General features: G+C 40.9%; 1 protein-coding gene across 2 annotated transcripts in view; it reads left to right on the top strand.

The window, feature by feature from the left end:
* The first annotated feature begins 281 nt into the window (after nt 1-281).
* limk1a (LIM domain kinase 1a) overlaps nt 282-26236 on the top strand; it is a 51819-nt gene continuing 25864 nt past the window's right edge. Inside the window, exons 1-3 of one of the 2 annotated variants that reach the window (XM_037073863.1) lie at nt 282-636; nt 4208-4307; nt 25594-25732. In XM_037073863.1, coding sequence (XP_036929758.1) covers nt 579-636; nt 4208-4307; nt 25594-25732 — 297 coding nt within the window. In that variant the 5' untranslated portion in view covers nt 282-578. Of the gene's footprint in view, nt 637-4207; nt 4308-12595; nt 13021-25593; nt 25733-26236 lie in introns of those variants that run through there. The other variant, XM_037073870.1, reaches the window with a different exon arrangement.

Here is a 26236-nt window from a genome sequence, read left to right on the forward strand (position 1 = left end):
CTACATTTAGCTGCAATTCATTCTGGTATTTTTCTGCCCCCCCTTTTAGATTTGAGCATGCATTGAACAGAACAGGTGGCCAGTTCTTACATGATGCACCTTTTAACGACAAAGTTGCCTTTCTTATTGAAATTGGCAAACATCTGACAATAAAAGCGTTAACCTGTGATATGTTAGTAGTCATTCTGTTGTCACTAACCCCTCCATGACTGCGCTGCCTCCCTCCTGACCCCTCCTCCTCCCCTCCCGCCTCTCAACACCAGCATTCATTAACCGGGCAGTGTCGCTGGTTGGCGGGCCCGTGTCTTCCTCTCCCCGGCTCTGCAGCTTCATTGGTCAGCAGCTCTCTTGAATGAAGCGCTGCAGAAACGTGCTGGAGGAAGAAGCTGTGTGTATGTGAGAAAGAGAGAGAGAGAGAGTGTGTGTCTATGAGGAGGAGGGGAGAGGGGGGGCACCGCAGGGAAAGAACCAACGCACAGCAACACGACCGCCGGGCGGGCTGCGGTGGTGGTCGGACACCGGTTATCTGTCGACCAGAGGCGGCTGGCTCTCTCCCGGAGCTCGGTGTCGGAGAGTGAATGAGGTTGATGCTGCTCTGCTGCACCTGGAAGGACGAACGCATGGGAGAGGAGGAAGGTGAGGAGCCGCTGGGTGGAGGGTGGAGGAAGGAGGGAGCCGCTGGGGGTGCATGCATACGGCGGCGGCGGCGGCGGGGCGGGAGATGCGGGGACAGCGGTGCGGTGCGGGGCTCCACCGAACTGGCACCAAACATAAAGCCCTTTTTACTGTTTTTCTACTTTGGGCGTCGCTTTCCTGCCAGGCACACTCACTCCGCATTTAGCCGTGGTGTTTCTGCAGGGAGCGTCAGGCGAGGGGTGCTGCAGCTGAAGCCATGTTGATGCACCCGTCGTGTTTGGATGCAGTGCTCGCCCTCAGGCCGGGGACAGGGATACTTTGTGGGGCTATCCTTTAAAAAGCAGACACATGTTCTGCTCATAAACTGGCTGGTACGTTTTTAGAATGAAATGACGAGTCTGTGAAGAATTACTGCATTGTATAAGCTGCAGCTTGAAGTCATGACAGAACCTAAAGGTCATGTGAAGTTGAATTTGAATAAAACAAAACATATTAGGAGCATTTTACTGACATGAAGCTGCACATTTTACAGTTCAAAGGTTAAAATGTGACTGGTATTAATTTTGGCACCAGGAGCTGATTACAGCTTTATGTATCATTATGGTTTTGTTAAACAGAAAAAGAGATGAAAATACTCAGAAATATAGATTTTTTTTTTCCTGAACCGAAGTTGTTTTCACAGGAAAAAAAGGGTCCCCAGAGCACTGTTGGAGGCTAGAAAGGTGGCAGGGTCCGCCAAGTATAAACAAAGTAAAACAGTATGAGATCGTGTTCTCCTTTAAGGTCAATTCAGTCATGAAAACAACAAGTGTTTGTTGATTTAGTTTGTTTAGCTGTAAAAACAGTCAATAAAGATCTTTCGCTTTTGATGTAAATTTCCTCCCCAGAACTACATAATGCACCTTTATTTTTCACTGATTTGATTATCTTATAATAAACTGTCCTCAAAGGTCAACACAGTTCACTTTGTTTACCTTCTAAGTAGTTCCCTTTCAGTGCCCCGGGGACCTTATTCTCCTCTGAGGACCGTTTGTTTATTATTTCATGGAACTCTATTGAACAAACATGTCTGAGTTTGTGTCAGTACCTTCATATTACCATCCTGAGTTTGAATTTCCTTTTCAAAACTACGCAGTGCACCTTTAACAGGAGAGGTCTTTCCAGAACAGTGGTTTCAAACCTGGAATTCATATTGGAAATTAAATTTGGGGTGTTGTCAGTGTTTCTTTATCGATAAATGACTTTATCATTGTAGTTTTTAGAATTATTTTACTTTATATGGTCTTTAAAGGAGCACTACGTAGTTTTGGGGAAGACATTTTAATCAGAAGAGAAGGATCTTCATTGACAGAATTTTTTTATGCCTAAACAAACAAAATGAACAAATTCATGACTGAATAAACAAACTGACCTTAAAGGAAAACACAGATTCACACTGTTTTACTTTGTTTATATATGGCGAACCCTGCCACCTCTCTAGCATCAAACATTTTTCCTGGGGTCTTATTTTCCTTTGAGAGCAGCTTGTTTATTCAGTTATGGAAAGAGAGATTATTACCTCATTAACATTGTTAATATTCTGAGTTTTAATTTCTTCTCTAAAAGCCTTTGAAATAATGAAAAATCAGCTCATAAATACTACATGTATATATTCAACTTGGGTTTTTTCACTGTGAATTATTGTTCAGCTTCCGCTTTATTATTCAATGTCACTGCATATACATTTAGAGCTACCGCCCTCTCTGTGTGCTGTAGCTGTCAGTCAGGTTCACTGAACCTCACAATAGACCTATTATGTGGTGACTCACTTTGCATTACAGCGAGTTTAGCTCATCTGAAAGAGGAACTGCTGCAAGTTTTCTCTGAGCGATAAGCAAGGAGGGGGCTGAGTCGCTCTGTCCCACACCTGCACAGGTTATACAAGTGTGTGTTTATGTGTCTTCACTGAGGTACTCTCTGAGACCAGACAGTTCAAGAGGGCACCATTATCAGGGAGCGAAATGCTCCATAATAAAGAGATGAGGTGAAGAATATTAATTAATGAAGAGGTAAGGCATCAGCACAAAGCAGACCTGCCTACCAGCCAGAGTGATCAATAAAACTACAACAGCAGGGCCGCTCACTGAGCTGGCAAAGAGCTGACAGCACAGAACCTCAGCCAGCAAAGCTTTTTAATAGATGGATGGATGAATGATCAAGACTGCAAAGATGCCTTATCTTTCGATGCATCCAGATATCCAGATTAGAGCTCGACCAATAAAGGATTTTTAAGGCCGATACTGATACAAATATTTGGTGATTTAAATATCGGCCCGCCGATAAAACGGTCAGGCTCTAATCCAGATGTTGTGTGTGATGTAAGAATCAGTTGTTGTTGGGATGTGTTGAACCTTCAGATCAGGTCTCAAACTTATTGTTTCAACCTAAAAAAAAAACAGTTTTTAATGGCAAAATGATTTATGCTTTTATACTGAAAAGATGAAGACGTCCATTTCCAGGTTTTGAATGACATTCCAAGTGTTAGGCTCTCAGACAGTATTTGAAATGTAGATATTTTAGGGAGTGAGGAGTGAAAGAACTCAGACGTGATGCTGATAAAAGTCAAGCAGTGGAGGAATAACAGGAGGAAGTTACAGTGTTCATCCTGGGCCCCTTCCTCTCACAGATTTTTGTCCTGCCCACAGCAGACACACACACTTGCAAACAGAAAAAGGATCATTAACCAGCAGCCGTGTTTATGTCTGTCAGTACTTCACCTCTCAGTGTATCGCTGCTTCACTACCTCCTGCAGTTTCTCAGTTTCTCAGACAAATGAGTTCCAGAAATATCTGCTGAAACATCTGCTGTCTGCGGCTGTCAGCTCGTCCTTTTCCAATGGACAGATTTATATCAGCACAAGACACCCACTGCTGCTCTCACTTTAATGCATAACAGAATTACTTGTTCCCACTCTGCGAAATTACTTTTTCCTGAAACTCTAATCATAATGAACATTTTCCTCATTAGAGAGGGATGATCATCTCATGGAAGCAGGTCTTATCAAACTGTGTTTAAGTCAAAGGAGAAACGCATCTGTTGAAGACACACGTTTCTGTGTTTTCCACAGGATCTCTTTTTTTTATTATATTAGTTATTATATATTTTGTGTTGTAAGTTTACATTTTTAGTTGCAATGATACCAAAATCACTTTAAAGGCCTAAAAACAGTAAAAAGAAAAAACAATTAGCCCAAACTCTCCTAAATACAGGAAGTTAAGTTTATTTATGTTTAAATGTTATCCTAGAATTGGAGGCAAAATGTCATGTTTTTTATTACTTCACTAAATAATATGATACCAAACACTACAGACTTTTCATTAGAAGGTCAGTCGTCGCACCCCGCTGAGTTATACTGTCATTAAAACTTCCTGCCTGCCGACATCAGTGCATGTTTGAGATTCACTGGAGGTGATGATTTGCATTGAAAGCGTATGGACAGAAATAACATGCAAACACATCAGCAATTATTACATCTCATCAAAGAGCTGTTATTGATATCAGAGCATCCTTTGACCTTGTGTTTTTGTTCCAGCTGGAGGAAGTTTGCCCATCTGTGCGGGATGCAAACAGAGGATCTACGATGATCAGTACCTCCAGGCCCTCAACACTGACTGGCACACCGTCTGCTTCAGGTACGATCGACACAACGTCACCACGAATGACACGCCATCACAGACATGTAACGAGTTCACATTAACTTGAATTACTTACCTTATTCTTTTTCATGAGTCTTTGCTGTTTGTATTGTGTTTGAGCTGATCACATTATTTGGATACTGTTAACAGAGTTCTGGTCTGAGCCAACAAAAGGTCTCAGTTCAGATGGTTTCTGGCCTCCATGCTGCTTGAACATGTGAACGTCAAACCTCTGACATCACTCTGCGTTATTACCAAACTCTGTGACTCACCTTCACCTGTAAACATCTCTACAAACGGTTAGCCTTCAGGCACCAGAGACGCAGAACCAGAAGAAGCAGATAAACTGAACTGGTCTCGGCTGGCTCATAATAAACTCTCCTCCTTTTTAGTATCGTACTGATACTAAACAGAAGCTCATTAATTTCACGTCATTCTTTACCACACGTGTCGAGACACACATAGAATTTTAAAGGCATTATCGATCATTTGCTTTGATTTTTCTCTCCTAATAAATCATTAAGAAATGTAGTTTCTGTTCTGTGGAGCTCCAGCTGCCTCCATGGTGATCATTTCCGCAGCAGCAGCTGGTGTGTTTGGTTTTACTTTCCAAAGGGTTTTGTTTGGAGGAGAAGAATAGGCAGGTTTGTGTTTCAGTCTCCGGCAGGTTTCTCTTCACATGAGGTGCCACGTTTGTAAGTCTGCAGATCTGACACTTCGAAACTGAAGCATTAGACTGCAGCACATTGTGTGTGTGGGCAGTGAGATCTCATGTGTGTCTGCGTGAAAGAAATCTATTCACATTTTAAAATTTTAACCCATATGTTGCGGTTTAACACTGAGCACAGATCTTGTCTCGGGCTGCAGCTGAAGATCCATTTTAAAAACAATGCACAGATCATATTTGTTATTGATTTGTTATATTATACAACCACTGCCAGTCAAGGATGAATATTTGGTCCAATGAGTAGTTGTTTTGGAGCTTTCAGTCGTATCGCACTTCTTCTTCATCTTCTAAAAGAGTTTGCATGGTCATTACAGAATTGCAGATGATCAAATTTCCATTTTCTTAAACAGGTGAAGGATCTTCTCATCCTGTAGATTAAGAGTAATCGAGAGTGGAGCAGGTTATGGTCCATTTAAATCAGTCATGATAATGGAGGTTTTTTTGCACAAATCCAGACATTGAAACAGATGGGTTAAAATTTAGTTTAGATTTAAAGTTCAGGCGTCACTGAAACTTCAGAACAATATCGTCCCCTCAGGTCGGATGACATGCTACATCTGAGCACAGGAATAAAAAAAAGGGCTCACAGATGGTTGAGACTCACTAATTGCCATCGATTACTAAACTGGAATTTGAGACTTCCATCAGTCGAGGGCGGCGTCAGGTCCTTTTTATGAGATGTTAGATTCTTAGACAGCATTTGGAAGTCCGAGGAACCATATGAACAGTTTTTATGGAGGAATTCCCCTTTATTAAATGAAGATAAAGACAAATATTTATTATCATGTTACATGGCCCTCCGTAACACATACATGATAATAAATAACGCTGTTTTGTTTGTTTGTTTGTTTTTTGATTAATTTTCTCCCACATAAAACACCCTGACATGGTGTCACGCTCAGAGTTGTTTTTAATCGCCGTCATGACACTACAGCATAAATATTAGTCAACTCTATGACAGGTAATTCCCATTAGTGCTGATAAACTTGTTAACTTGACGAGAAGTTATTTACTTTAAAAGTGGGGCAGGCTTCACACCGCAGTTCTATTAATAGGACACAGATGTTGTTGTTGTTGTTGCAGCAGCAGTTTTTGTTTCTGATGATCTTATGTAATATCTCTTTTCTCTCCGTCTCTCACGTCTCACGTCAAGCTGACCTTGTTTCTGATGAGCCGGAGATGAAAACAACCTCTCGTCGAGGAGTTGTAACTGAGGCAGCTTGTCGTTGTTTACCTTTACCCTCTGAAAGAAAAAAAGCTGTAATTTAAAAGTGCAGTCTGTTATATTTTACTGTCTCTTTGTACAAATAGACTGTTACACATTAACAGGGCGGCTCTTTTATCATCTGCACATTCTTCCTCCTTATCAGAACGTAGTGCCTGCATTACCCACAACACAACCACTGTCAGTTAAGTCAGAGATTTATGCGATGCTTTAGTCAAAGCCAAAATAAAAAGTTTCGGACCTTCATGTGATCAACGCCAAGAGACAACAAAGACACTTGGCTGATTGTGACAAAATGATATCTCTCTCTCCTCTTTGGCCTACAATTTTCCCATTTTTCTTCCAATTTATGACAAACTTTAACACATTTTACCATTTTTTATTTCCCACAACCTGGTTCTGGCACTGTGCAGCGTGTAGTCTGCTGTATTGTTGTGCCTCGTCCTCCTCATTTAGTGAGAGACAGCGAAATGAAGAGGCGATAGAATATTTGAACAAGTTCCAGATGCCCTTGGGGAGAAGTATTCCCGATTCTTACGTAAAGCTTTAAAGGAAAGGGGCTGTAAAATCTGCCATGCTAATCCCCATCAAGAGGCTGACAAACAGGGCAGTGACGTGTACAGACTCTCTAAGGGGCAGTACAATTATAAATGAATGGATGAAAAGTGATGAATATTACTTAATGCCACACATTTATGCAAGTCAATGCTCAAGGTAGAGTAATTATTTGAAATAAAAATGCTGTTGCATTTTACTTATGCAGGAAACACAGTCCGTCTGGTACTGAAATCATCCCTGTTTTTGAGGTCTCAAGGTTGGCAAGTACGGCCATAACACATTTGTTTTACAGCGCTTTAATAGCTGAAAACTATCTAAATATTCCAGTCTGTAGCCTTATAAAAATACTGTCATCTACAAATACATCCTACTGTATTCACTTTCCGTGGTTGCTGCCAGTGCAATGTGGCATCTGGACAGCTGTTCCGTCATGAAGTCAGAAAGACAGATGTGCAACGAGTTTACGAGTAGGAATTTTCAACTTTGAGTGGCATTAAATTAGTCTTTTTCTAGTAGGAAGCTGGAGATTTCCAAGTTCTTCTGTGTTTTTATGCTAGCAGCTTCTAATGTTGCCTTTGGATGTTAGCCTACAGCAGAGATGAGGAGCAGACTGCAGAGGTCTGGTACTCTCACTTCTGTTTTACTCCACAGCCACAGATTATATTGAATCTAAAATTCTTCAGTCGTCAGACCCAGTTGATCAGATTTCATGCAGCCTCCCTCCGGAGCCACAAAAGGTTTCGTGAAAATGTTCCCCACACGTGCAGTGTTACCCTTGAACACCTGTGAACAGACTTTGATGCACGTCAGTCGTCCTTTCTCTGTGTTAATGTGAGCTGGTGGACAGATCGGCTGTGTGGAAAACTCAGCGCTCTCTGTGTCATTAATGATTTCCCCCGGACAGCCGGATGTCTGAATGGGAAATCTGAGGAGGAGGATATCTGGGCTCAGAGCAGCGTCCACAATGGTTTTGTGGTGTGTGTGTGTGTGTGTGTGTCTGTGTGTGTGTGTGTGTCTGTGTGTGATGAGAGAGTACAGATAGGGAGTTACATCTGGCTGCCTCAGCAGGATATCTTATTTTGAAGCGTTTGCATTTTTTCATTTCTCTCTACTGAGTGTGTGAACTCTGCGCACCTTTGTTTGTTGGCATATTTATGCACTTAAAAGCACTACTTTGCATCTCTTTGTAACCGCACCATCACATCAGTCTTGTGTTGGGTGATTCAGATGTGAGCCAGCTCCATCTCACTCCTTCAGAGGTGTCGGATATCAGCCCTTCTGCCCACCACACAGTGACACAACACACTGCAGAGCTGTTGAACTGTCAGGAGTAAAGCCATGTGAGTAATTAAGGCTGGAAAAAGTGTTGCACCCTCCTAGAAATCATCCTCTGTGTACATCACCGTGTCTAGAAATGAGAAGGAATAATTTTTTGACCCAGATCCAAATCCTGAAGGAGTGCTGGATTGTCACAGAAAAGGCGGATTTAAGATGGCTTCCCTACTCGAGACAAGACTTTTGTGGAAAACTGACTTGTGGAAATGGAGCAGGGCCGACGCAGTGTTACTCCAGTGAAAAAGGAAGCGCAGATGAGAAGAGAAGAGGGGAATGTTAAATTTAAAGTGCCCAGAGTGTTATTTGGGGACTGTATGAAGTCCCAGGGGTGCAGAGAAAAACATCTCAGAAAATAGCAGCAGCTCTCTGTACATTCTGCAGCCTTCATGGGAAATGAAACCTTGTTCTCACTGAGACTGAGAACACTAAATGACCAGCTCGGTCTATGTTGATCTGATGCATCACCTAACGATTAGACTGTTTAGTTTAACAGTTTTATGGAATCGTTTCAGACAGCTGTGTGAGAAAATGTAGTTTTTCTTTGACCTCTGATGGGCGACATGCAGTATTTTCTTGATTTTAGAGACATTTTTCTCTAAATACATCTCAGTTTTAGTACTCTATTGCCAGTTTCCCAGAAAATGTAACCTGAATACAGATTTGACAACACTATATCTACGTTGATATGCGCTTTCCTGGGAAAAAAATTCTCTAGGACAGTAAAACAGACTGCAGCAGTAGTTTGTTTATGATAAACAGAAGAAGAACCGAGCAGCAAACATGACCAGAAAATATGTCCCAGTGGTTTTGAATAAACATGACACAGATTGGAGCGATGCCACAGATGCTGGCAAAATAACGTAAATATCAAGGAAAATGATCTTTTATCAGAACTATGTGTGGCCCTTGTTCCTGTGAAGATAACATTTCACCACGTACTCCCCACATTATTCAGACAGGCGTTACTGTAAACAAACCCAACACAGCCGAACGTTAGAATGATTTCCCAGACTATCAGTCGCAAACAAACATCACAGTTTCCAGACTGACTCATACTTTTCCTTTGCAGGGAGGTAATTTACCAACACTTATGTTTTGGTTGTAGATTTAGATTAGGGGTCTTCAACGTTTCTCAGATACAGAGATGCAGAGCAGGGACCCCCTACAACATATAGTGTTATGAGTATGTGACATAATAAACTGGAATAACATGTGTAGCTAACTTACCAGTGTGTTTTAATATTAGGTATATAGTCACACATTCTCATCCCAGATCACCAGAGACCACAGTGATTCCTCCACATTGACTCAGGAGTGACAAGATCCCAACAACCAATATTATGATGAACCACAATGAGCAATATTGTAGATGGATGCTGCACAGTGAGCGTTAGTATATCGTGCTCACATTTTATGAAGAATCATGGGTAGACTATCATTAATATGGTGTGAATTAAACTTTCATTACATCTTTGCTAATAATAGATTTGTACAGTGTGGTTGTCCAGTTTCATATCGTCAAACAATATTTTGACGATATTATTAGAAACACCCCCCAGGTGTTTCTAATAATATTATCTAATGATTCAGTTTCCCAGGATGTCATGACAGTGTGACATAACACCAGGAACATAAAACTCAAGCAGCTTCATGGAATTAATTGTATTATTTACAGCTGTGATTTTCCTACTGTGACGTGTCAAACTGTCTTCTGTGGAAAAGGTTTATTTTTATTAATAACAGTTGTTATTTTGTTTTCCTATTTTTATCTTCCTGACTGTTCTTCAGTGTGACTACAACCTCGATTCTCTTCCGCTTCACACAGTGTTTTGTTATTTTAATTATTTATCCACACGTTGATCCTGAGAAGCCTGCGAGGACTCAGGTTAGAGGCTTTCTTGGTGCTTCTCAGTAAGTGTTAGTGCCTTCACCGCTGATTTTAGGGGATTAAGTTAAAGTACCTCTTGACATTTGAGAAAAGACAGCAGATGTAATAAGTAGGTGTGTAGCATCATAATGACAGCACTCTGGAGTCGGATCAACCTCACGTTGCCTCTCGGGAATGAGGAATAAGAGGATTCATAGTTTTGCGCTTGTCAGCCTCCCACTTTTAATTCATTCATTTTATTTTCGACGTTAGTCATTATCTAAATTTTATGCGGTCTTAATCACATTGTTACAAATTAATATGCTCATTTTCACTTCCACTTTTCTGTAGTGACATTGACAATAAAACAGCAACAGAAAATCATCCTCTTGTTTATTTTTTACTCGGAAAACTTGTGTCATGCTGCAGTGTCTCTGCAGCTCAGTGCAGCACCGTCCTGCTCTGGATAAAACTATTTCTGCTCGACTCTCATCCCAAAGGACGACAGAGGCTTGTGCTTCGTTAGCACTTTAGCCAACAACTTCATTTTTTTTACACCCACTGTATATCTACTGATGACGTGTGTGATAAAGAATCTGCAGTTTTCTAATGTCTCTGATGCATTCACACGCATGTGCTCAGATATTCTGCAGTCGCACTAACGAATAAATACACAGCTGTAATGAAATATTTAGTTTGAGAAAGGTTGCTCTTTCTCAAGGACGAGCCAACACAAAGCTTGCAGCTGCCCTCCTGTGCTGCAGGACACATGTTTTTTTTTTTTTATCTCCGACTTGTCCCTCTATGCCCTGATTCATGCCTGCGGGAACAACATTATCGCCACCATCAAGCAAAAATGCTTCTGATAAAACGGAGAGCCAAAACAAAAGATTTATCACCAGCAGATGTGGAAGTGAAATCTCATCTGCTTTCCAGCTCTGTGCTACAGTCGCTCAGAAACAGACAGCATAAAGGGCTGCAGTGACTCAGCTGTTTCTACCTGCAGAAGAAGTCTGCCTGGCAACAGAGGCTGCAGGACTCAGAGGATTGATGATTCACGGTTGTCGGATTGTTTACTGACTCAGTAGATAAATCTTAACATGTGACCTCGACACTGAACTCCCACAGCGTTGACGATTCAGTGGCGTTAATGAGGTGAGACTGGATTTATTATAGTTATTATATATGCTAATACAGTACATGCAAACGAGCACAGAGGTGCTATAAATAATCACCGCAGAGGAGCGTTCGTACACAAAGCTTTGTTTGTTGATCTGAACCGCTTCGAGTTTGAGTGATGTTCAGTAGAGCTGCAGCAATTAGACGATTAATTGACTAGTATGATAATTGATTATTATTAACACATTTGGTCATTTTTCAGCAGTGATGCTTTGTCGGAAGCATTTCTTTCACTATTTTTTGATATTTGATAGATAAAGCAACTAATCCATCAATTAAAATTTTAATCGTCCAAGGAATTGATTCTCAGTTGCAGAACTAGTGTTGAGTTTAATGTATCAAATGCAACACACAGAGTAAAACTGTGCCAAATTAAAGCGATTAAAATGATGTCAACACTAGAGGGAACTAAAATTAACATTATTTCCACCTCGGATCGGCAGAATGTATTTGGAAAAAATAATATGAATGTAGAAAATTTTAAATTATCTAATTTTAACTGAGAACATTTCAGGGTCCTGAGTGAAGACAGAAATGTGAATAATTCTTTTAGATTGTAAAGCAGATTGTGTGATTTTCAGTCTTCATGTTTAAATAAAACTTGACACTTGAACATGTTTGTACAACCTGATGCCACGTGTATGTATGTATAATTCTTTAGAGATTGTTGCTATGGTGACATGTGGCTATTTGGGGTTCCACCTCCGTCATTTCATGATTTTTTTTCCCTTGACACTCTTAAACTCACTGTAACTGTGAAAATGCGCCAATACAAGTGAAGGCTGTGCTCTTAAAATCATACTCAAACAGACAAGTTTACTGCTTCAGCATATGATTATGAGGTAAATGTAACATTTACATTAGTCTGGTGGTTACCAACCTAAATGTCAGGCCGCTCCAAAGAGTCACAAGATAAATCTGAGGGGTTGCTGGATGATTAATGGTCCATTATCTGCCGTTTCCTCTATGAATTACTCAATAATTTGACCCTTTTCGGGCCTCAAATGGTTAATTTAATTAAAAAAAATATATATATCTGACAACTTTAGAAATGTGGCTTTGGTGGAAAGATTGCATTTTATTTCTATATTTAATCTTCACTCATCTTTACTAAAGTATTTTAAGCATAGCTGCCTTCCAGTTATGTTTTTAGACAACACTTGGCAAACTATGTGACGGGGACACTGAGTCTCTAAAACTTCTTAATTTATTTATCGACGTGTATATATCGATAAATAATGAGCTACTTTATACATTAGCATTGAGCCTGCTCCAGTGTGTGCTTGGATTGAGATGACTCGCATCAATCCAAGCATGACTCGGGTCGATGCAGTCGATGAAAGTGTGGACGATCTTGCTCAGCTAGTTTGTTTTGTTTCTACTCTCTTCCTCAGAAAACCTCTGGGCTCCTACGAGGAAGTCAGATGAGGTTAGAGTGGATGGACGAGCTTTAATAGAGGATAGATAATTGGACAATCTGATTTGAGAACTGTATCGAAGAGTGCAGGAAACGGGCCGTTCACATTACATGGGGTGGAGTCTGTGCAGAGACTTCACAAGGTCAAAAAGAAGAAATGAGCAGCCATGAGGAAGGTTGGGTTAGAGGACAGGAAATAGTCGATGGAGAAGCGTGACCCCCGAGTGCAGCTGCAGTGAGAGAGGAAGTAGAGGAAGGGAGAGACAGAGACACTGATGGTCGTGACAGCGAGGCTGGTGGAGCTGCTGACATGAGTCGGTCTTCTGTCTGTCAAAACAAGGCCGACGCTCCCACAGGCAACATGTCAGCAAAGAGCCGACACAGCAAGAAGCCACACAGAAAGTAAGTGTACCAGGGAAACTCAACTCTGTAGCTTGTTCTGGGGGTTTTGGTCACATCACATGCTCTTACTCACTGGATGGAGTTTGCCTTGTCGTCATGGAGTCAAAGATATTCAAACTTTCCAGTATTCCGAGCACTGCAGGGACATTTTGTCCCTGTTGTTTGAATTTGTTTCAAATCAGTTTTGCATTTTGTTGAACAGGCAAAAAATAATGATTCTGTTTGATATTTGATAATCTGCCCAAATATTATCTTGATTAATACAGTAATTATTTTGTCTATAAAATGCAAAAATTGGTGAAAAATTACCCCAACAGTCCAAAACTCCCCAACAAAACATCTGAGAACCATCAGATGTTTGGCATTTTTGCTTAAAGAAATTGCTTTTTAACCAATTAACCAGCTAATAGTTGATGCTCTGTTGTTAAAGGGAGATAATAGCACATTTTGCCACATTTTCAGTTCATATAATTTGAAGATATTTTCTTGTTTTCTTATATAGAAGTTGCAATAGACAATTATTTTCATTATTGATTAATTTGCCAGATCATTTCTTGATGCATTCATAATTAGTTTAGACCATATTAAAAAAGTTCTCTGAGACTTTCTTGCTTAATTTCACCTAATTTCTCGATGGCAACGTGAATGGTACATTATCCAATAGATGTTAAACAATTGAGCATCTATTAGATAAAACTCTTACAAAATGAAAAAAACTGTATATTCCCTAAAGCTGCTGTATGTCTTTAACCAAATCACACATGTTTAGTCTATTCTGTGTGATTTCCTCTTGATATTTAATGTAATAACTACTGAAAGTGATTTTCCTGAGCCTCCCCTAAAACTATATTGGAAGCCTCTCATTTGTAAAGTTTTTCAACAAATCATCCCAGCTGAGAAACTAGATCACGGTTATGTTTGTTCACTGGTACAGTTTTAGCTCTTCATATGAACCCAGATTATCTGCTCTGTTGCTTCTGTGGCCAGTCAGGTGGATCAGGTGTCTCTCATCTCCCTAAATGTTTTCACACAGAAGCTCTTTGCTGACAGAAAAGTAAAGTAACTTCATCACTTCACCATTCAGTGTTTGAAATGCAGAAATTACACTAACTGTCTTCACTCAGATCTACGTTATCTGGTAATATTCTTAAGTGAGTCACTGTGTGTGACTGTGTGTGTTTGGGTGATTTACAGGACTCCACGTCTCATTCAGTTGTCTCTCACTTCCCTAATGTCTCCACTCGCTTCTGTGTTTGTGGATCCACAAACTCTTGTCTGTTAGCGACTTCCCTCTTCTTCAATGAATCAAACACTGCTGTCCTACCTGTGTCACACTTTATTGTCATTATTATAACTGAGCGTTTCTTTCCCATTAATATCAGTCAGCTGGCATCATCAGCTTCATGTTGCTGTTGACTGAAGGATGACTCGGCTGTAGAGACGATTGTACCATATTTTTTTATGCCTCCGTAGTATTCATCTGTTGGTTTTTTCATCTGTCCTAACACAATAACTCAATAACTTTTCTTGAGGGAACTTCTTTGGCACAAGCATCCACATGGACTCTAGGTAAAAGGTCAAAGGTCAAGGCCACTGTGACCCACTGGTGGGTATCCAGCAGACAAAATAGTGAAGTCCCTTCTCTTTACTAGAGATCCGTCACAACTTCTGTGTACTACTGCCCCACCTTTTTATCTTTTTTTTTTTTTTTTTTTTTTTTTGCCCCTACCCCTCAAACATCCGGAGTCAGCCACTGCTGTGACCTCACAAAACACATTTACTCACCAATTCATACAATAACAACCAAATCTACACAAATGACTTGTAGAGTAAAATGATGGTGCTTTGTCGACAGTTTAGATCCACAAAGTCAAAGGTCAACATCACTACTTCATGATTATGTTACATTATGTTGTGTTGTGCGCAGCTCAGGAACAGCAACATGGGTGGTGTGCCGAGGCAAACAACCGCAAGAGAGTAATTTTAGTTTTTTGATATTGTATCTCGGGATGCAGTGTGTGTGTGTGTGTGTGTGTGTGTGTGTGTGTGTGTGTGTGTGTGTGTGTGTGTGTGTGTGTGTGTGTGTGTGTGTGTGTGTGAAAGCAGATAAGCATGTTATCCAGCATAAGCAGGCTGTCAAAGGGGAAAACTCATTTGTTCATCTCACTGGATGTCTGGTTGGTCTTTTTTTATTCCAAAGAAGCCAGAAATAACATGCGTACAGGCGTACAACATGTAAAGGAAATTGGCTGTGCACACTTAGATTTATGCATATTTACTAAGCAGACAACGTTTGTGATTGATGTGGTTGTTGGTCTGTTCGTCTCTATGAAAGATCAAAAAGGGGTCTTCCGACAACCTTACATCAAAATAATTATTGTTAAGGAGCAAAAGTCAAATCTTCTCACAGATTTTTACTCCCTGTAACCACCTTAAACCTTAAACTGTTGTACTATGCACCTACATTTTCCCTCTGAGGTATCAGTTGTTGATATGATATTTCATAAAACATACAATCAAAACACATAAATTTAGTGAGAAAGACTAAACTTAGTGAGATATGACACATGATGTGTCGACAAAACTTTTGTCATTGTTCGTCATTATTTGCATCAAAGTTCTCTTTATTTAACCCGTTCGACTTCTGACATGTTACTCTGTCCTCGTGACACTTTGCTCTGTTTGCACAAAGGACTCCTCTTCCTCCTCCTGCTCTTCCTCCTCCTCCCCCTCACTGCAATATCCCAGGCTTCAAACCTGCTGATAACATTTTCAGAGAGGTGAAAGGAAAGTCGTCCTGTGTGTTGGTGGGGTTTGATTAATCACCTGTTCCTGAGCTCCAACCTTTGGTTCCCACTACAATACTTTAATCACACTTTGAAAATTCAATTCTGTCGCGTTCGGAGCCGATAGCCTCCAGACTTAAACCCTACATGTGATTAAAGAGAGGAAGATTAACACCCTTGTTTCTCGCTCTACTTTGTGAGGCCTGTCACTTTTGTACTTTTCCTTGATGAATTCATAAAACATTTGCTGTCACGTCAAACACATTGAAATACCGAATCATCGAAAAACATGCTGCATTCTGTTGTATAATTGTAGAAGTGCATGCTGATCCTGACTTTTCATTATTAGGTGGCTGCTTGATCATGTTACATTACTTTCTTTACAAAATCAGAATCAGAAATTCTTTAATATCCCGCAGACGGGGAAATTTGTTTATCCCAGCGGCCAAACGACAGAATATTTCAAAAGATAAAAAACAATAGTTTGTGAATGCTCCGATTAATAAATGATGATAAATGGCTTTGTTAGTACCGGTGTTGTCTGTGGTTGTTAAAATGAGTATTATTGTTGGTCAAATTTGAGCCTTCCCTTTCCGCAGCCTCACCTGCTTTTTATTTTATCACTCAGCTCTACATGGAAATGATCTCCTGCTACCTGAACTGAATCACTGGTGCGGCTTTCACCCCACTCCACCACCAGGTTCACTTCCTGTATCAGTATCCTCTGTTTGTGTTCGAGCTGTTGGAGAAACAGACTTCTTCAGTTAAAGACTTGTGATAAGGAACATGAGCTCTGCAGTTGCTCCTGAAACCTGCTGAACAAAACTCATTATGGTTCCCAGAGCTCGCCGAAACCTTTTATCGCTTCCCCCGCAGTGGAACAAGTGAGACGGCCTCAGACTGACTATCAGCCGGTCAGGGCGGCTTAACAGCCACAAAGGAAACTGCTGCTGTGCACATCGTTCACTCACGGGCTGCCACGGCTCCTGTTTACCAGCTGAATAGACCACCGGGCCTCAAATAAAGAGATTGTCTCCCACAGTCTGAAACATTTATTCAGCAGCCAGTGCAGAGCCGAGGCTATAGAGGGCGCCATTATAGCGACTGTTTAAAATGCACCAGCTGCTTCCCTCTACTGTGTTTGAGCTCTTTTAACTGTAGCAACAAACAAGTGGTGGAGGCTGCTAAGCTTGTGTTTGCCAAGGTGACGGGGACAGATAGAGAGAGAGGGACTGAAGGGGGGCTTAGCATGAGGTGATGAGGTAATGCTTGTGTTTGTATGAGGGAGGGTGACATCATCGCTGTGGCATTCTGTGTTGCCATGGTGATGGAGGAGGGAGGGGAAGGGGAGATGGTAGGATGGGGGGAACAAAAAGGGGCGCATGGGAATGGGATGAACGTGTCCTTGAACGCGAGTGTTAATGTGTGAGTGTTTAATGTATCAAACCAGACTAATTCAGCCGAAACAATCCAGTCAATATATGGATTTATGTGTTAGGCACACAGTACGCTCATCGCTGCATCCATGTGGGAAATCCCTCAGTTTTCTGGAAAATTCAGCTGTGTAAATCCTGGCACTGGACCAGGAATCTCCTTCTATTTATGTCTCCTGTCCTGTGAGGGGGGAAGAGAGGGGTCTCCCCCAGACATGTCTGCCATTTCCTCAGCTCGACTTTCACTGTGTGTGTGTGTGTGTGTGTGTGTGTGTGTGTGTGCCCCTCATCTCTTTCCCAGAGGTAGTATTTTCTCTTTGTCAGTTAGGATTTCAGCTTAGCCTGCAAGTACACTAACGACAGCTGAGCACTTTGTTTTTTCCTGCGGGAGACACATTTGTTTCAGCCTCGATACGCTCGACGTTTATTGTCCAGTTTCTCAGATTTTACTTCAGGGCCGAGCAGACCGGTCTGTCCGTTTATTGATCGAAAGCACTCGAAAGCGTTTCTGCTGTCTTTGCAGATGGAGTGGAGATGGATGTCCGTCTGAGTTTGACGCAAATGCTGGAAGAGTTAATAATTAATGAGGACACACACGTGCATGTAAGTGTGTGCACGTGTGTGTGTGTGTGTGCATGTGTGTGTGTGTGTGTGTGTTTCAGAGGTGTGGCTACTCGTAAATCTTTCAGCTTTGCATCTGTCAGTTAGTAATAAACCTGCTCACACCTCCACCAGAACACACACAGGCTGTTTCCTTTTGACTGCCCTAGCTTCCTGTAGCAGTGTCAGCCCACGCGTCATTTAATGACCTGTGGCTACATGAACACATACACGGCCGCACACACACCCAACATAAGATGCTGACCAGGAGCTGGATGGTCTGCAGGGTTTGTGTGGGAGTCCGAGTAAATTCTCATTTTTCTTTGTTTTCCTCACTGCGACGTGTTCAAGGGCTCATCTTAAAGAGAGTCGCACAAATACAAGAGCTGCGTTTTTGCATATCGCAGGTACACACATACTCCTTTATTTAGATAAGTCAAGTAATTGGTGAGTTGATTAACAAAATAATTATCAGTAATGAAAGGTAAATAATTGTCTCCAAATATTCCCTCTTTCCAGCTTCCCAAGTGTGAGGATTTACTGCTTTCTTTTCTTTTTTGGACATTTTGATTAGTGGATTAATCCCAAAAAATGTATGTTATTTTCATGATTAATTGACTAATCTTGCAGTTCATAAAATGTAACAGAAAAATGCTCATCATAGTCTCGCAACGTCTTTAAATTCTTTGTCTGACCAACATTGTGTTGTGGGGTTGGCCCCAGATTATGATGTTTGACAGTTGCAATCCTACTTCTGATGTGTACTTCAGCATAGATACATGTGGCAGAAAATAAAAACGGTGCATCATCTCAGGAACATTTTAGCCGAGCAGCTGCAGGGCAGATTCATATTTGAGACACAGCTGACATGTAAAACCGCAGCGCTCTGCATGTCAGCTCAGCTTCAACACAACACACAACTGAATTAATGGAAACATTTTGCCCTCATTAATAATGAATTGTATATTTCCATGCCTGCCATTTCCCTGTGCGTGTAATGTATAATTAAATGTGATAGGCAGTCAACTGTTGAAGATCCCCACATACTGATTATTTTTATTGTTGATCAATCAATTTTTTTCTGCTTTCTGTCCATCTCGACTAACAGTATGAAAGATATTTATATATGTCACATAAGACAAAGAAAAAGCAGCAAATCCTTAGTTTGCAAGTTAATAATATGTTTTAAATATGACTGAAACCATGAGTCAATTAAATAGTTTAAAAACAAATGGATAAAAAGGAATGATATACTGTAGTGCTTTGTTGTGTTTCTGTGTATCTATTATATTTTCTGAATGGTTACATACAGTACGTTAATGCAGATCAGACTCAGTTCAGCCACCTGTGAGTCATCATTTCTTGTTCAGTATATTTACATTTTCATCCTTTTCAGTTCCTCCGTCCTTCTGGGAATCTAATTCCATTCATTCATTCAGGCCTGATGTTTTTCTCATTCTGCTTCAGCTCATTCATATCAACCAGGGGCAAATTAATCATGTTAGGTATTGACCCAGTTCAGACTGCCAGCATGATAGATAGAGGCACAGTCATTCAAAAACATATTACATCATGAAACCATCCAATGAGATAATCACATTGGGAATAATAAATGTGAATTACAGCAGAGCAGGACATGGATATTTCACCTGGTGTACCATGATTTATCTAACATTATCTAAACCTATACATGCACAAACACACTTTCACATTTATTTCTCATTTAAATGTCCACTAACTTTACATATGTAACTGTAATCCGGATTTTATTTTCTTTGTTTAGTTTTGTGTTTTTCTTTTTCACCTTCGGCCCCTTATCGCCTGATAAAACATGTTGAGGAAAATTTTTTTTTATTTGAACATTTTTTGAAGAAGTTGAACTACCTTATCATTTAGCTTATCATCATGATTAAAGAAATGTTAGAGGAGAGATGTGTTGACTTTCTCAACAGCTACTGAATGGATTTGTAAAAGGTATTTTACTGACATTCATGATCCCCAGAGGATGAATCTTAATCACTGTGACTTTTCATCAAGTGCCATCATCCAGTCAGAAGTGTCCAATTAATTTGTTTATGTTAGCGTATGCCACGTTTTGTCAAATACTCATAAGCAAATGTTCAACGTCTTACGGACTGTACATTTCAGACAGGCCGTTACAGCTCAAATACAAACTTTTCACCCCACATTTGAACGATTTTCTGAATTTCGAATAAAGAGTGGGAGCCGTGACAAAATGTTGATTCACCCAAGACAGTAAGAATTATTTACAGTGCACTACCCATAAGCTAGCATGCACCCTTGTTGATGAGCAACAGTAAAGATGAATCTACTTATTAATCCCAAAAGCTTCAAAGTAAACTGTGTGCTCTCCTTATTCTGTGAATCAGAACAGTATCCGCCTCCAGGTGTTGATTCCTCCAGCTCTGCCCCCGGCTGTCTACTCACAAGCTACCAGCTGTCCACTGAGACGCAACTCTGCTCCACTGTTGTTACTTAATTGCTTAATTTCCTGGCCAGGCATGAATAGACACGAATTTGAATCTGTGCTGAAACCCCCAGTAAATGATCTCAGTCTCTTCAGACTGACAGTATCTTGTGGACCCTTAGGGGGATCCCAGCCCCCAGGTCGAGAACCACCAACCTAAAAGACGACAGGTTTTCTCTCAGAGTTTGATAACTAGCCTTCACAGATTACAGATTGTGAAAAACTATCCTCATGTGGAGTCAAATGTTAGTGAACACAGACAGGAGAAGGTGAGAGGCCAGGGAGAAGTCTGCCTCCTTTTGACCTGGAAAAGGAATTTACTGCTCTCATAGACATTTATATAATGCTGTCAGGGATTAGAGCTTGGTGGGGGGACAGTTGCAGATTTACTCACCCGACTCCCTCGTTCTCATCTCCTCTGTTATTGGCTGTTTCCTGACCCTCGGGGTATCCAGCTGGGTTTCATGGTGTCTGAAATCTGCTCTGCTCCCTCTCACTTGTTCACAGGAGATATTTATGGCTGATGGTGCTGTGCAGCCTTTTCTCTGTCGTCTGTGTGTCCTCTGTGTCTTAAATAAATCATACAATCATGGTATTATTGTCTTTTTGTCGGATATTAGTCTTTTCATTTACTCTCTCAAGGTTTCCCTTACTCATTCTCTTCTCTGACCTTGAGCGTCGTTATTGATCTCTCTGCTGAAGGGCATAAAATTGTAATTTTAATTTCTTCCACATTGAGGTGAGAGCGGATGCTAAGCTTCTCATCCAGCTAGATTTGGGGATTTTTTTAGGGGCATCATAGCAGAGTGGGCAAAGACTCTCTCTAAGTCTTTCACACTGATAATCCTCTTAGTCGTCAGTGCCGATGCACACACAAATACAGTCACACAAAAAACCCCAAATGTGATCACACGTGGAAAAAAAAGCATTTGATATTTTCATCATGGTGAATAATTTTTTTATATTCATGGGAGTCTTGAGTTATAACTAAGCGTTGCTGCCTGTCTCCTCCACCTCTGAGATAAGACTCTTGTCCTGAAGGCAGAAATTTGGCGTTTCCATCTGGGAGTCACTAATGTATTCACTCATATCTTTAATACTCTGCTGCCACTCCCAGCTCTGCAGCTCAGAGAGGTTTTACTATGAAGGAACTGAGCCTCGGAGCATGTGTACCCTCCTCAGGTATGACTTTGCCACAGTGGGGGTTTTCAGCGTGTGTGTGCGTGCACGCAGTGAGAGGTAGTTATTGAGCAGCGGAGAGCCAAGACAGCTGAGTAGCTCCGTCTCCTGAAAGCCTTGACCCACTTCCAGGTCTCCTCCTTCCCCCCTGCTCACCCAAACATGCTGCATACTGAAGCAGCTCTGCCACAATCTGCTGAGCTGCAGTGGAGCTCTGCATGCAGATGCCGGGAAGAGAGGGTGTGTCTGTCTGTCTGTCTGTCTAATAAATAAATTGTATGTGTGTGTGTCTGTGCTGCAAGTTGTGTAGTTGTGTGTGCGTGTATGTGCAGGATTGCAGGAGGTGCAAGACCCTCGGGCAAAGTCATGGAGAGTTGCTGCTTCTGCTGAATTTATTAATGAGACCTTCACCAGTTGTTACTTTACCAACCAGCTACAAGCATGTTCAGCAAGGTGTCATGTTGTCTCCATGTGATGACGACCAGCGAATACAGTGCACAGATTCAAGTCAGGTTTAAGCCCTCACAGAAAGAAATGTACATCAGAGTGCTGAGTGTGAGACTGCGATTGAAGATTACGTTTTTAATCAGCAAATAATAACAAGAAGTTGAAGCAAGAAATATTTTTCTTGAAAAGTAAAGTTAATTGATTATCAAAAATAGTTGCTGATCTGTTGTATCAGCTCTAGTTATGTGGACACATTTAATTGACAGTATGCACTGTGATCAATATATTTTTTTTGCGATTTCATGTAATGTTGAAAATATTACTTATAGTAGCAATGTAGCATTTACTGTTGACCAATATTATGAGCCGATATTAGACTATTATAGATACTGTATATCAGCATATATGTTATCTAATGCACGACTTCCCCCAGATAAACCTTTTTCTGAGGTTATAATCAGTAAAAGATGCTGTTTCAATGCACTGATTTCATCAAATCATTGCAAAGAATATGTGTGTATCAGCCAATATATCGACATCTGATTTTGTTAAACCCTAAAATTGGCATTGGCATCGACCTGTCCCTATCCGTCAGCCTCTAATTTAATGTTTTAAGTTTTTAAGTTTGAACTTGGATGGGGAATGTGTGAGATATGTTTGGGGGGATGATCATAAAATACTGACTGAGAGCATGAAAGCCTGGAATGAGCCAAAGCTACAAGACATGGCTGCAGGTTTTTGCCAGAATGAGCAGCAACCAGCACATCTATAGCTGTCAAACTGAATCAGAGTCTGATGCTGAGAACTCTCCAATGTCTCTAAAAGGAAGAAGTCTCAAATTCTGTGTAAATATCAATAGCAGGAAATTGTAATGAGATGAGGGACAAAGTGAATTATTCCTCTCCAGCCTCTGAAGCCATGCGGGCTGTTTAATATTTTGAGAGCAAACAGACTTGGGCTTAAGCTGCCCTGAGCAGGGACGAGGCCAGACGGCTGGCTGATGGGAGGGAAGCTCCGCTGGGAAGGAGAGGAGACGCTCACTTAGTTATGGCTGTTAGACACACAGATTTATACAGATTACAAACATGCACATACAAGCCTGCGAGCACGCACATACAGTAATGCTTTTACCATACGAGGGGGGATTAGCACACATTTTTGATTTATAGCCACATCCAGAGCAAATGTGCCTACTTCACATCCACGCATATATGAAGATAGAATGTTTGCAAACACATTATTATGACACTTTTGTTTAATCAATAGGGAGATCACTAATGTACTTGGTGAGTTCAGCAGGGTCATGTCTGAGTCACATCAGATTGTTAACATCCGCTTTCTTCTGAAATCTGTCTGTATCTATATCATCACCTACCAGGAAGTAACCTGTACTCACCTGTTTTTTTAATCATTATTTTGAATACCAAACCAGCGTAGGCAGCCTTCTGTGTGGCTATTTGCATTGCACACCGAATCTCCACACAGGCTCGTTGTCAACATATTATCGCCTCCGTCTATCTACGACTCTCCATCATCCATCCTTCACTCAGCATCTGATGTCTATCAGTCACTCTGGACTTTCAGAGCAGCTTGGTATTGAACTGCGGTGACAGATGGAGGGACCAGAGCAGTAGAGATCAACATGTCGATAGCAGTCTGTCTGTAGGCCAACGAAAAGTAGTGCAGCCAATTCAGCAATTAAAGCATGGTCTTAATCAAGATTAGTTGAATACAAATGTACACTAAAGCTCAACTCTGAAAGAGTGAGGAGCACATTTTGGAAGAAAACCTACAGTTAAAGCTTACTGTAGCTATCATTCACATATTTCACATACACATTCAAAAGAGGATAAAATTGCTTTTCTCTACAGTTTTTCTCATATTGATAATGAATAGTTGTCAGGACCTGTCGTGGTGCTAAGTTTTTATTCAACTCTGAAAGTGAAGATAACTAGCAAGGCTGACAAGCAGTCACTAGGAAAACAGTAGATAGTTAGCCTAGCTTGCTAATGTTAGCACAGATACTGCACAAGTGTTAGACATTGTTGTTTGTTAATGGCATTTCAACACCTGCTGAGTCATAGAGACAGTGCTGTGTTTGTCCCACATTATTTAAAGAGGGGTTGTTAGCAAGCTTTAAGAAGCTGCTTCTCTTTACTGGGTTCAGTTACTGTGACGGAAAATGACCAGACTGTTGAAACTCACATCATGAGGTATCCTGGTCATGTGGCCTCAGCACTTTAGAGCTTTCTATCATTTTGCAATGCCAAATCCTCTTTTAATCCAAGTTCAACCCCTGATATTGCTTGACACTGGTTGATGAAGAGTATTGCTGGTGTAGCAGCTAACTACTGCTAAACTAGTTAGCTCAGTTAGCCATGCAGAAACAGGAGAGTGTTGGTGTTTACAAAACTCGCACAAAAGCTTTGGACCTGGAAACTCAGGGGCTAGCTCATTAGCCCGCTAACTTAGTAGATATCTCTTTAACACAATACATAGACGTCATAACATCAAAACTGCTCTTCCTTCACACTCTGTTGATAATTAACTGTTGCATCTTTTCCGCTAAAATCGTACATATTCAACTTTTAAGGGAGATAGCTGGTCCCATTGTGTCCGCCATTTTGAGACACCAGGCGAAGACAATGATGTAACACAACGTTTTCCTTCTCTTTACCAGTTTTCAGGCCAATAAGTGTTGCTTCTTAAAGTGAAATGTTTGATCGACTCAAATGATAATGTATCAAAATTAAGACAGAGCTTTCTTTAGTCCCACAGCAGATACAGAATTCCTCATGAAATGTTTATAAGGTGTCCATGAGGCTGACTTTTTTAATATGTGCACTCTGCACTGACATGCATGTTGTTGTAGTTGACTGCAATGTTACTGTGTTGTCTCAGGTCCAGTCATAGTGTTGTGTTTTGCTGTGATCTCATTTGTCTGTTCCACCTAAGGTTGGGTTGGTGAATGATAGATCCACAAAGGCACTTATTACCACCATGACAACTATCATTTGGGGCCCTGCAGGTTGTCATTAGGAGGGTTAAAGTACTTTTACAGAGTGCAGTAAAACATAATGTACTGTCAACATAAAAACAGCTTCTTTGACCTGGAGGTCTAGCCTGCTGATTCTGTGATGTACTGATGAGGTTGAGCACTATTTTTCTGCTTTTTCTGCTCAAATGTGCTGAAAATAAATGTTAATATTAGTTTAAATTCATCTAAAAGGATAATTGAAAGTTTTCTTTATCAATTAATTGTTTTAGATTGTTTATAAAGAATGTTTCAGGTTCCAGGTTGAAAAATATAAGGATGGTGGGGGTTGCTTTTATTATTGTATTATTCTACATTGAATGTATTGATTGAACTGTATGTCTGTGAATATCTAAGATAGGTGTTCACTATGTTTGACAGTCAACAGAATCAGTGATTAATGGCATGTGTGGATCATGATGAATCGTGCATAATTTGCATATTTCTGACGTTCTCTCTTGTTTCTGCTGGCATGTCTGAATTTGTACGTCACTCATGTTCACCTCAATCAAAAATAAATCATTTAATCTTCAAATGCTCCATTAAAAAGGTGTTGATTAATTGCTCCACTGGTCATGAATCTATTTCCGTCTCTTCCTCTATCAGGTGTTGTGAGTGCAGCGCCTCGCTGTCACACTGGTATTATGAAAAAGATGGACGGCTCTTCTGCAAGAAGGACTACTGGGCCAAGTACGGAGAGCTATGCCATGGCTGCAACGACCCCATCACCACCGGCCTCATCATGGTAAGAGGATCCATCCGCTGAGTCTCATCTCTCATCATTCCCCGGTGCTTTGTTTGCTGATAGAGTTACAGCTTGGACCTGTGACGCGCACATACATACAAGAGGGTAACAAACAAACCTGAGTCCATACATTTACAGCCAGCAGTCGAACATGCACGTAGGACCAGTGCCAGACCTGTAACTGACCCTGAAGCCTCTGGTCGCTCTGTCAGATTATTTTACAGACCACCGGTGAAAGTTGGAGCTGTTGTTGTGACACAGGAGAGCAGAGAGGTTCATGTGCAGAATAGATGTGGTCACAGCTCCGGAAAGCAGATAAATAGACTGGACCTCTGCGGATAAGTGCTGCTGCATTATGGAAAAGACAAGATAACGGCATCAAAAGAAGGGCAGTGTCTATTTGTTGATTAGTGATGGAATCACACACATTCAAAGCTTCAAGAAACTGATTAATACTGTATGTCAGGGTAATAAAATATGTGGCCTTTATATGTTATTTTCCTG

This window comes from Acanthopagrus latus, chromosome 2 (assembly GCF_904848185.1).
Source record: "Acanthopagrus latus isolate v.2019 chromosome 2, fAcaLat1.1, whole genome shotgun sequence".
NCBI classification, from domain to species: domain Eukaryota; kingdom Metazoa; phylum Chordata; class Actinopteri; order Spariformes; family Sparidae; genus Acanthopagrus; species Acanthopagrus latus.